The sequence below is a fragment of the Rhamphochromis longiceps genome, linkage group LG22 (assembly GCF_057381845.1).
Source record: "Rhamphochromis longiceps isolate RC_006_pf linkage group LG22, R_longiceps_female_GT1.1, whole genome shotgun sequence".
In the NCBI taxonomy this organism is placed as follows: domain Eukaryota; kingdom Metazoa; phylum Chordata; class Actinopteri; order Cichliformes; family Cichlidae; genus Rhamphochromis; species Rhamphochromis longiceps.
Window position 1 is genome coordinate 8,418,558 of NC_140577.1, and position 12,749 is coordinate 8,431,306.

Consider the following 12,749-nt stretch of genomic DNA (forward strand, 5'->3'; position numbering starts at 1 on the left):
GATGGTTGTTTTTAGATTTAATTGAAAACTTCAGACGTAGCTTTGCAGTTCTACTAAAATGATAAAATATAGTCAAGCTAAAGAATCAGTTTGTTAAAGCTGTTAGTTTATGAGGGCCATTTTATTGTTTGCCAAAAAAAAAAAATCCTTGCTGAAAGAGATAAAAGTAAATGAAAAAGCTTATTCTTGGCTGTGATTTCTAAGCAAAAAAAAAAAAGTGCTGTAATAACTAAGGAGTGTCACGTATAGATCTGAACATACAGGTGGTGTGTTCTGATTTTTATTCGGTTCGACTGTTGTTTAAGAAAGACAATTTCTCACCATAACACTGACAACGTATCTTTTCAGTTCATAGATGTGGATGTTCACGAGCATATTTTGTGCTTTGCTCTCACTGTAGCAGCAGCGGGCAGGTGTCCAGAGGAGAAAGCAGACTCTTTGCATTATTGATTATCGGACATATGTTCCCTTCTTCAGAGCAACCATACATCTAAGGAATTGTCAATTACAGTATGAGTTGAACAACTTCTTTACTGTGTAGAAAAACACATTCACAAATGACTGCAAAGTAAAATAGCAAAATGTGAATAACCTACTATTCTCTGTTGAGTCATAAAAAGTTCTTTTTCAAGTCTATATATAATACATAAGAACAAACAAGGTGTTTTACAAATATTTTAATGTCCATAATAACTTGCATAATTTCACAACGTTTGTCTTTTTTTCAATTGATTCCAATTTCTTTACTGTCATCAATCAGCAGAGAAAAATGTCTGTTGTTTCCCAGGTCGATGCCTGTCTTGGTTAGACTGGTAATTGGACCTCCTGCGGTGCTCACTCTGTCCATGCCTGCCGAGAGGGGGTGAAGCTGAGGGATGCCTCTGTTCTGGATCACCGAGATCTCGTTGTTCTTCATGGCCAAGCTGTTGGTGATAGCTGTCGCGTAACGGTTCCAGAATCCTGGGTCTACATTCATGGCTCGAGCTGCCAGGTCCTTCTGAAACATCTCTCCAAACTTCACTGCCTCTCCACCCAGCAAAGCCATGGGGTTGTCCACAGAAAGCCGCCGGCCTCTCCTTGCCGGTGCATTGTTCCACATGTGAGTTCCCATATGAACCTGAAAATGGCATTTAAAGTGTTATGTGGTAATCTTTTTCAAAATACAAACATAGTTATATATCACCTATAGGACAGCTGACAGTTTATTCATGTTAGATCTTTTGATTTTTTTCAAACACACCCTGATGGTTCAAATACATTTATTTAAACGTCATTTTTAGGCTCTGACAAAATAAAAGTTTGAACAGCAAGTTTTTATTGTTTGATCCAGAATCGATTTGTTGATTAATAATTAATCAGAAACCTTTCTGATTATTCAATACTGTAAAATATTTGTTTGTTTTTGGACAAAAACAAACATTATGAAGGTGCAATCTGGGGTTCTAAGGAATTCTAATGGGAATTACTTTTGATACTTCTTAACATTTAAGAAGTAAAAGTAATAATCAGTTATGATTTTTAAGATCCAAGTGGTGAATAGCAGAGATTTTGTCAGTGTTAGTATGATGTTGCACTAAATGATGAACAAAGTTTTAATCCTACAGAAACCTGTATAGTCTAAGCAGTCTTTTATTTTGAAAGGTGCATGATTTAAGCTTCCATCGATATGCTTCCTAATTCGCGTTAATGGATTCTTATAAGCAAAGATACCATGTAGAGAAGAATATGTATGCTTGGTAAATGTTCTGTTTTCGTTTAGTTCATCTGTCTCTGTTTTTCAATATGGACTGTTTTACTTTTAGACACATTTGAACAAGAGATCCTCTGAATGCTTTGTTTCTCTAAAACTGAAACCAGGTTCTTGGTCTAAAGGATTCCCGTCTTGCAGGAAGTCTTGTCTTATCCAATATTCACCACAGTAAAATGAGTCCTGGTTCACCTACTGTGCACTTTTTAAAACTTAATAGCAATAGGGAACAGTTTTCCTTGATAAGGTCCTAACACAACACAACACAACACACCAGAAAAAACATCAGTTTTTATCTACCTTCAGATTGCCTTTTGTGGTGAAAGCTCTACCACAGATCGAGCAGATAAATGGTTTCTCTCCGGTGTGAGTCCGCTCGTGGATCTGCAGGGCGCTGGCTGAGGAGAAGTTCTTCCCACAGACATTGCAGTTGTGCTGCTTTGGGGTTCGCCGAGGAGGCGCAGGGCCTAGCAGGGAGGTCATACCTGGGCTACCAACTGACGGATACGCTGGGGTGATGTGGATGCTAAACGGAGGATGGTGCCCTTCCATCGGGGTGCTCGGTTGACTGTGACCATTCACCTCAGTTTTTATCAAGCCCGATGAAGTGCTGGTAATCAGGCTTGGAATACCTGCAGTATAAAGTTATCTTTACAAAACTAAACTGTTTTTTAAGGTTATTATAATAAACATTTACATGGCATTTTTAGCTTACCTCTCTCTCTGCTCAGCTGGAATGACATACTGTAAGGCATCTCCTCTTTCACACATAGTTTGCCGGGCTGTGTTCCTCTCGGCTCTTGGGCAGCTGCTGGTGCAGAGGCAGGAGACTCAAATTGCTCTCTCTTCACTGAGGCTGCCAAAGGCTCCTGGGATTCTGGCCTGCTGTTGTCAACTGCCGGTGATTTGATCGTCATGCTTTCTGAGTTGCTTTGAAAGGGAGACGCTGATACACAAGGCGAACAGGAGGACTCGGACACATGTGGGCTGTTTTCACTACAGTTCTCCACCCTTTTCTCTGATAAAGCGCCTTCAATATTGAGCTGGCTGCTGTCTTTAAAACCATTAATTAGGGGTTTTGTACCAAATGACTGGTTTAGGCTTACAGCAGAGTCAATCATTCTCATTTGTCTCTCCAGAGCTGCTATACTTGACACAATGGCTAAAGACTTGGGGGGAGAATTACAATCAGAGATTAAGGGTTTAGATGTATATGCGCCTTCCTCCATATTTTCCACTTCCTCTTCACCATCCTCATTATCCTCTTCCATTGAAATATCATCAATGAGGTCATTGCCATTGCTGCTCAGGCTGTCAAAGTTGTTCTCATTGAAAGACACGTTGCTGTCCACCTCCTGCAGCCCGTCCACCGCGGCTGACTCTGAAATCTGACCAACCATGTGCATGCGGATATGCTGCTGAAGAACAACAGCATTGGTGAACTTCTTCTGACAAATGGGACACGAGTGTTGCACCTGCACTGGGAGAGTTTCTCGGTGAACGCCAATGTGAGTCTTCAGGTTTCCTTTGGTGGTGAAAGCCCTGCCGCACACTTTGCATTTAAAGGGTCTTTCGCCTGTGTGGATGCGATAGTGCATCTTGAGCGCGCTCTGACAGCTGAGGACACGGTGACAGAGGACACACTGGTTGGGATCTGTAATCTTTTTGTCAATATTCTCCACCAGCTGCTGAAGCTTTGAGGTCTCAGATGTTTGCATAGAATCCAGGAGGCCACACGATGGGAGTCTTATTTCGTCTGAGTTTAATGAGAGAGAAGGAGAGTTGGAGGCAGGAGATGCTGAGGCGATGGGTTCAGGTGTGGTGGTCACAGATGGGATGGTGGTGCTGGTTGTTTCAGAGGCAAGGTTGGGTCTCAGATTACTGGTGCAGCTCTGGGGCAGGTGCACCCCCTCTGTTTTCAGCACACTGGAGGCTTCTAAAACGGGAGAGAAACGAGCCTCGCTGCCTCTGTGGTTAGGTGACACAGATACACATTCACCAGGAGCTGGCTCATAGGAAGATTTAACAGATGGTGTTACACTTACAGGGTCATTTGAGCCGCCGATACTAGTAATAGTGGAGGAAAGCGGAAGACCCAGAGTGGCTGGCAGAGTTGCTACAACCGGCTTGCTATCCAGCCAGGAGGAGACAGGTTTTTCTGGAGGGATGGACATTCCATAGGGAATCCCAGAACTTGTTGGCACATTATCCAGATATTCTGGCACTGGGAAGGGGTTCATCTGAATATGAGGATACTTCTCTTTGTGCCGTTGAAAGTGCACCTTTAAGTTCCCCTTTGTAGAAAATCGGTTGCCGCAGATGTTGCATTTGAAGGGCCGCTCTCCTGTATGGGAGCGCAGGTGGATCTGCAGAGCACTGTCGCTGCCAAACACTTTGGCACAGAACCTGCATTTATGCTTGAAGAAGGGCTCCTCTGGGCTGGGCTTCGTTTCGAACAAGGACACATTAGGCAGTTTCGCTTTCCTGTGCTTCATCAAGGCTGCGAGAGGGTCAAGTGCATTAGCTGTGGCGGCAATGCTAGCCAGGGGATTGGGAAAAATGACGCTGCTGGGGGGGCTCTGAGGTAGAAATGGCAGGCTAGAAGAAGAGCTGAGTAGACTGCTCTGTGCCAGCGAAATGGGGCTGGAGGAGCTCAGTGTCTGAGTACTGCTAACACTGCTGGTGTGTGAGCCTGTGTAAGGAGGCAGCAACGTGGAGATGCTGCTGCTGCTGCAGCTGGAGAGAGATGGGGTCGTGTTTTCTGAGGAGGCTGAGGTACATGTGACATCCTTAAATGTGGGCTGTCCACATATAGTTTGTGAGGGCAGGGTTTGCGACTTTTCAAGCACAGAAGACAAAGAAACAGCCGCCTGTCCGTTAATGGCGGAGGGAATCGTTCCTGACAGTGGCAGGACGGGAGGAGGGATGATGCCTTGTGAGGGGAAAGGGTTAGGAGCCAAAGACAGGGACCTGGAGACTGGGTTTAATGCTGCTTGTGTTGGTTGTCTGTTCATGACAGCTACCTGGCTGCAGATCTGCTCTATAAGCTGCAGCTGGTGGACCTGTTGTTGCTGCAGAGCTAGCAGGTGTTCCAGGATCACCGGGATAGCTGCTGAAGCTGCCTTCCCTCCTGGACCGCTGCTATTGATCCCCTGGGAAAACTGGGCAACAGCCACCCTGGTGCTGTGAAGGATCTCAAGTGTCACGTTGGTGCTCGGCATGCTGTAGCTGGCAGCTGCAGACATCTGGGAAGGAGTGGACTCAGCTGAATCCGGGGGATGGGGGCTAGGCGTTGTAGTGTATTTGTCCTGTGGGCAATGTTCAAGCTCCATAGCTTCATCCCGCTCCCTCCCTTCCTCCAAATTATCCAGACTGTCGTTGTCATTCACCAGTGTTTCTCCCAGCTCAAAGCCGGCATCCGTGGACTCTGCAGCAGATGAGTCACTGGACGCTACGCTGGGAACTGGAGACGGCCCGACAGGAGATTCCTCCGGTGCAGGCATCCCCTCGCTGTCCTTCACTATCAGCACCAAGGGATCCTCAGTGCAGACTTTGTGGTGCTCTAACAGTTCGGTCCAAGTGAAGAACTGAGCACAGCATTTATCACAGATGTGTGTTTCCTCACTGTCTTCATTGGCCTTCTCTCGCTCCATGCCAGCCAAAATCCCTGAGAAGGAAAAAAAACAAGAGTAGAATGGGAAACTGATCACTGAATGTCCCGATGTTTCGTCGGTGGGACGAATTTTCTCTATATCACCTTTCACCTATGGTCCCTTCCCCCTCTCACTCGTGCGTGCACACACACACACACACACACACACACACACACACACACACACACACACACACACACACACACACACACACACAGCGGTGAGTCCCTCTTTCCAATCTCGTGTTGTGCGGACAACCATTGTTTAACTCCACTGAACGTTGAAATCCACAAGACACCCTGCAGCGTCCAAAGATAACAAACATGTCAAGCTGAAACGGGACGGTTTGTCAAGGAATTATCTAAAACAAATTTAGATTAAACTGCATATGTGCCGTAAACGTTATGCACACACGTGCATTTGTATGTGAGAACAAATTATGAACCACAGGAGGAAAGGTTTGGGGCATTTTAAGGTTTATTTTTAATATAAAAAACTGCATTTAACCAAAGACCATGCTCAGCTACTTCAAAGTTTACAGCTGTGGAGTGTGTGTTCATTTTTAATGAGACGTGACTCTAAAAAACTGCTTTTAAGTGTCTGACAGAAGTTTTCAACTCACACTTAAAGTAAAATTAAAGTAAAAGTAAAGAGTGTGTGAAAACACATATTTGTCAAAATTTCTATTTGGAAAAAGTGAAGTGAATTAACCTAAACTTAAAAAAACTGTTGTAACATTTAATAATCTACACAACCTGAAACACATGTTATACCCTGATTGTTATTAAAACATCGTGTTCGCTCTCAGGGTCTGATAAATTTAATTGTCTTCTCAAATTTCTTCAGGAACACATCTGTGAATCTGCATCAGCAACACATATCTCTTTTTTATTTTTGTATTTCATGCATCTAAATACCAAAAATACAAAATACATATAAAAATAAAAATACTAAAAAATACCCTGACGTGAACAGGACGTAAGAGCGTGCCTTGTCGTCCTCGTTTCCAGACTTTTCCTGATGTATTTTCTCATATTTTAGCACAATTCTTTATTTTGAAATCTTCATTTCATTTTGCCCCGTTTCAGTAGCTGATATGTGACATTCCTTATGACAGGATTTCACACTTTATGATCACTGTTGCATCTGTTCAGGTTTTGCCCCATTAGGAAACAGACAGTAATGCCAGATGGGAAGTTTTGGGGAAATCACTACTGAATTATTGCACATATATCCGGGTATTGCTACACTAATTTAAGGATAACAATTTTTAAAAACTGACTATTTAGACGGATGGATATTTTCAGGGATTAGGAACGACTGTAATTGGATTTTGTTACCTGAGTATCTTTACAAACTTCCATTCTTGTAAGCATCACACGTTAAAGACACGTTCACAGGGACTGTCAGCGTTTTTTCCTTAAGCAAACTAAATGTGAATTTTAAATAATTTTAGATTGAAAGATGTGTGTTTGTGCTAAATTTGACACGAACGTGTGTCTGTGTGGCCCCATATGTGCACATAATTCGTGTGTGTGTGCACACGCGTGTGTGTTTGTGTTTCCGACTTAAATCAATAAACTCCAATTATCACATTTCACCACCTAAAAGAATTACTCCCAGTGTGCTGGAGCTAAAAGCAGCCGGAGACGTCTGTTATATTTACAATTATACGAACACACTGAACAAATCCTCACGCAAACACACAGAACAATGTCTGCATTAAGGAGGAAATTAGTTCACTAACCTATTATAGACATGTAGCTCCAAATGTGGCACGTCAGAGATTTTATAAAAAGAATTTTTTACAGACTTTTTTTCAGTTTAAGAAGTAAGAGTGTAACCAGAGCAGAGTAGAAAAATCTATTTGAAAGTCAAACTTGTCATGGGTAAATAATCAGAGTCCTTGCCTCACAAAGTGGGTGGTCTGAGGATCACCAGGGCGATTCAGCAAACACAGGAGTGAAAACACTTCCACTGTTTTAGCACAGGATTTTGTCTGCTCTCTGTAAGATTTACTTCCAATGAAAACAAAGAAAAGATCGGATTTGATTTAAACCTTTAAATATATTTCCAAATGTAATAACACGTGATGGGAATTTATTTAAAAATGTCACCCTCACTCAATCCATAATGTCAGGAACAGTAAACAGATTTATGTTGGTTTCTTGTGTGGTTTGGCGATGAGAGGAGAGAGGGGGAAAAAAATCATGAAGCTGCAGCTGAAAAGCAAACAGATTCGCAGCCCAGCATTAATGCTTCTGTGACTCTCTGCGCGACCTCTGGGTCGCAGAGGTCAATGGTTCAGATGTACTAATTGTATTGTGATCCAGACATGGACCACTTGCCCCTCTCAGGGTGATGCTGCCAAAGGTTAAGTCAGCAGGCTCAATCAAAGCCCAGCTCATAGTGGCGGAGCCCCCTGCTTGGCTGGAGGGCGGTGGGAGGGCCCGAGTCAGGAGGGCCTCTTCCACACTCGACACCTTTTCACAGCCACGCATAAAAACAAAGTCACATATAATTCAATGAAAAATACGCAACAAAAACGGCAATGATGATAAAAATTGCGATTCCACCAGTGAAGCTGATTTTTTCATTTACAGGCCTTTTACTTTTCAGGGTTATGCAAACAATAATAAAAAACCCTCCATCAACATTAACATAATTAAAATAAGTCAAATGAATGATATTACATCAGCATTATTTGGATGAATTTATATTTACGTCCCTGGTGGAATGTAAAAGTATTTCAGCTGATTCTGCACCAAATTGAGAGGCCAAAGATTAATTTTAAAATTCTGTTAAATTTCAGTAAACATTTTGGCCTCTTCCAGCAGTTTAAAGGTTGATTTACACTTAAAATATTAATGCTGATACAATTTAATGCTCAGCTTCTTTGTTGATTAAACGGTTGAATGAGGATTTCCTGCAAGCACACCAGATTAAATCCTGACACTGAAAATATACAAGATAAGAGTTATAGTGTACTCTAACATGGGATGGTCATATGTTTTAATGATTTTGTTCTGTTTACAAATGATATGAAATGCGCTGATAATCCCTAGTCATTATTTTATTCATGGACTTCCCTAATGTTATAATTAAAAACTTTAAATCAATATACATATATATTTAAAAAAGGGTCTTGACTTACTTAAACGTCTTACTTTATTAAGAAGCTTCTTTTATGACTATTTCTATTTGATTTATAATATGAATGTTTATCATTAAAAGTTTAATAGTTGGCAGGAGGACTTTGCCCCCCAAATTAAAAGAATACAATAAAATAAAATATGAACATAATGTGAAACAAAATATAAGATTTCCGTGCGTTTCTTGCTTCATGTGGGGGTTTTGTTTCGGCGCAGTCCTTCACAGCAGGTCCTGTTTCTTCAACATTTAAACACCAAGCAAATAAACTATTACATTGAACTTGGTTCATAAAGAAAAATGTTAAAAGATTTCAGTCTACAGTTGCTACTCCATATTGTGTCAACATCTTCTCCAGCTGTTAAATCTCGACCTGCACGAGTCAAAGTAAAGTTAAAACTAAATGAAAAAAGCTTCCTTGTGATCAAATCATGAACTTTTTCGGATTTTATCTTTAAAAAGTTTCCCTAATGAGACTTGAAAGCTAAACAGTGTGATACAGAAATAATGCTAAAATAATAGGTGTGTTTCCGCAGAAAATGGTAAGTAAAATTGTTTAAATTAATTTGCATTCTATTTTATTTTACAAATTGCCTAAAAAGTTTTTTTTGTAACAGAATAAATCATTTTGAATAAACCGTCTAAGACGACAGTTCTTCTTCACGCAGCAGCCTAAACCCCCCCTGAAAAGTCGTCCAAAGCTCCCCGGACACTTACCATTATTGCAGAGCAGTCCGGTCTGTATCGCCTCCTCATCTGACTTGAGGTGCTGCGGCTTGGCTTGCTTTCGCCGGGACATGTTGATCTGTTTGTGCGCCTCGCTGCTGCCTTTCGCCGAATCATCTACAAGCAGCGAATGGGACGCTTCGTGGAGAGCGGGTTCGGTGAAATAAGAGATCGGAGGATGGTGTTGATGCCCGAGTGCAGATTGCGCATGTCAGTGTAATTATGATGGAGGAAGGATAATGCTTTTACGACTCTAGCTGCCTTTCGATGGGTGATTGGCTGCCGTCCAGCCAACTCACGGTAGATATGGAAATGAGGGATGGTGTTTAATAATAATTAGTTCACTTCCTGTCCGGTGTGCGGCTGATTTTACGCACATCTCCGAGCAGCCAACATGGTTTAGTCCGATCTGAACTCCTGAGAGTCTTAAGCGTTTTGGAACGGTCTTGGTTTTAACTCTGTGGTCAAATGCTGCATCTTTAGATAGTCCGTTTGAGTCTAAGATTGTTTTATTTCCTTTCTCAGCTCTTGGATTGGCTTAGACATTCCACTTTGAGTTGACTCCTCGGGAGGTGGATGGCTCGATGTCCCAGCTGAATCCCTCACACACACTCGCGGCAAAAGCGTAACACTAGCAGGAGCACCCTCAGAGAAAATAGGCTGAACACCTAAAACTGCCTCAAGCCCAGAATCAATGCGACGGAAGAGGTAACTCCCTAACAGATCAGATTTCGCAGGATTGGATACGTGCGTAAAGTCAAACTTTGTGCGTAAAAATCTCACTCAGGTCGTACGTAGATCCGATCTTGCACTGGTGACTATCGGAAGTGAGATCCCTGGTTTATCCGAGCTACCGGCGCTCTCCTTGTTGCCTCCGCCTCCGGTCCATCATTAGATGCCCTTCAGCCGCCTGCGATAGGCTACTGCCAGGATACCACAGGAGGTGTTGTTGCCCTTGCTTCATTTGTTACGACCTCCCACAATTTGGCGCCATAATAGACTGAAAAATGTGTCGGAGAAGAAATCCTCCCTCGAGTGAGCATCAGGGAAGTGTATAAGATAAACCCAGATGAGCTCAGTTTGAAAATAAAACTAGGCTGAATACACCTTTTTTGTAGCTTGTATATATGTTTTACCGGTTGGTTGACATAATAGCAGCCAATACAGACCAGAGTTTAAACTTAAATCCAGCTCAGTTATCGATAAATTAAAAAATCCTTTAAAAAAGAAAGTATGCAAGAGTATGAGGTGTATAATAAAATGTGTTTGAAACCCTTCCACAGACTGTAGCTATTTCAAAGCTGGGAGAAGAATGAAGCATACTTCAGCAAAGCTGTAATCCCCTTTCACCAGACATTGTCCCCAAACTTGTAATTATGTGGTATTAAAAGATGCAGCTGGGGGACGACAGAATCAGCTGTTGATAATTGCAAGTACTACACAACAGCCTGGTATTGATCGGCATGTCTCCTATTCCCCTGCTATAGAGAGATAAGGAGGCCCCACTCTTGCTCGAATATAATTTCTTCTGACCTATCAGGTTTCTACAGACTTATGATGAATAGCCAGAGTGGCCGAGAACGCTTATCTAGAAACTCAACCCTCCTTGATTCGATATTGATTCTTTGTAAACAGCGTCAGCACACAAAATCAAACTAGCAACTACTTGACCATGATCTCTTCCAGATTCTAACTTGGCCTCCACCCGTGCAGACTCCACTCTATGCCCGAAGCACCACTTGATTTTAATCATTGTGAACATCTGTTAGACAAACAAATGTATCAGTTTATATTGTTTAATATGAGGAGGAAAGGTAATCCAGCTGAGCCACTTAAATAAATTATATTCATTAATAAATAAGTGCTAAAAGTAAGCAATTACACTAAAAATACACAAATCACTTAATTAATAATGAAACAAAAAAGGCACTTGGGAGTTATTCATGATGCTATTTTGGCAACCTATGCTGCTAAAACTGCTTCGCTTTTTTTCAGCAGGGCAGAAGAAGTCTCCAGTTAATTTTGGGGCAGCAGTAAGTGGAGTTGTGGTGTTAGATTGCAATACAAACACTGGCTTAATTTAAGAAACAAAGAGGTCCTGAATCCTGGATGAAGCTATTACATAGGATTTCAGTAGAATTTTTGTTTTCAGTGGTTTTGTTGGAAAAACAACTGACCAGTAGTATTCCAGGCTATTTAATGAAGAGAAGTCTAAAAATAACTTTTAAAGCTGTAAATACTGCAAAAATACAGCAATAGCATATAAGGATGGGTAAAGAAGAAAACAACATAAAGTACCTTTGTTTTGGTTTGGACCACAGCATCAGTGAGTACCTTTTAAACATGACTTTAAAGGCCATATCACATGATTCACAACACTTTTAAGCCACTATTGATTCATGCGGATGAAGGCATTGTTGTTCTGGAAGAGAACACAGTTAAAAGTGATCTTTCAGAACAAGTATGTATTCATGTGCGCTCAACCTTAATTTCCTCCTGCAACCTTTTTTTCCACCAATCCAGTACCAGTGCCAAATCTAGAACCAGCTGTTTGCATTTCCAGTAAAAAAAAAGACCTGCGCTGGTGCCAAAAAGCTGGCACAAGTACTGCACCACAAAATTGCTGGGCCCAGATTTGGACCCACTGAAGTAAGTAACTAAGGGAGGGGTTATGGCAAGAAACTCACAGATGATTTGCAGATTTTGTCCACTATAATTTTCATCACATGGATTTATGAACATGACGTTTTGCCACTTAATTCAATGTTATACTCAGTTCTTAAACCTGCAGAAATGTGGGCTGGTATAACCAGGCATCAGCATCACATCTGTAGAAACCAGGCATCATGGCACAAAGGACCCAAACCATTACCACCGGATGCCTCGCTGTCAGGGCCAGTGACTCATGGTTTTCTTTTTTTGTGTCATGCTTCCTTGTGTTACATAATGTTCATTTTGTTGTACAAATCAAACCGTACCCGCCTATAATTATATGCCAAAATATCTGATATAAAGGAGGAAGAGGATTAAATTTCCAAACATGGGCTGTTATAGTCAGTAATAATCATTCTAGCCTGATATCCACTAACAACTGAAAAAACACAGGAAATGTGATATCAGTGGCTATGGCATGAATAACATAGAAGGTATTTCTTTTCTTTCAGGAGCCTGGAAATGATAAATACCAACAAATCAACAAGCACATCTCCTAAAAACAACATCACATTTAATACAGATTACATTCATTCATGTTTTGTCCACTACACAAGAACTTGGAAAAGATATCAATTAATATAACAAAGTGTTTGCGTGTCTGAAAATAGGCCAAATACACTATTATGTTTGAATTAATATAAAATGAAAGTTAAAATCTGTCATTTGTAATGTTTAAGTTCTTTGCACATTTGCGTATCAGTCATTTGTGAGCAAGAAATTGACAGTGAGGTTGACGTACTCGCCAAGATTACAATTTG

At 41.4% G+C, this 12,749-nt stretch overlaps 1 protein-coding gene across 1 annotated transcript; it reads right to left on the reverse strand.

Annotated features, from left to right (window-relative positions):
* Nucleotides 1-221: 221 nt before the first annotated feature.
* sall3b (spalt-like transcription factor 3b) lies at nt 222-10,258 on the reverse strand. Its single transcript, XM_085396296.1, has 4 exons — nt 9,268-10,258; nt 2,463-5,414; nt 2,048-2,379; nt 222-1,117 (listed from the first exon to the last, which is right to left on the reverse strand). Exons 1-4 carry the CDS (start codon nt 9,347-9,349, stop codon nt 725-727), a joined length of 3,759 nt encoding a protein of 1,252 aa, XP_085252422.1. The 5' UTR covers nt 9,350-10,258; the 3' UTR covers nt 222-724.
* Between the last annotated feature and the right edge of the window lie 2,491 nt (nt 10,259-12,749).

What these genes read in the sequence shown, in the direction of transcription:
- sall3b (XM_085396296.1), bottom strand. Translation starts at nt 9,349, where the DNA reads ATGTCCCGGCGAAAGCAAGCCAAGCCGCAGCACCTCAAGTCAGATGAG. An exon ending in CCAGCTGAGCAGAGAGAGAG is followed by an intron (nt 2,380 to 2,462) that starts GTAAGCTAAAAA and finishes TTTATACTGCAG; the next exon opens with GTATTCCAAGCCTGATTACC. An exon ending in CCACAAAAGGCAATCTGAAG is followed by an intron (nt 1,118 to 2,047) that starts GTAGATAAAAAC and finishes TGCCATTTTCAG; the next exon opens with GTTCATATGGGAACTCACAT.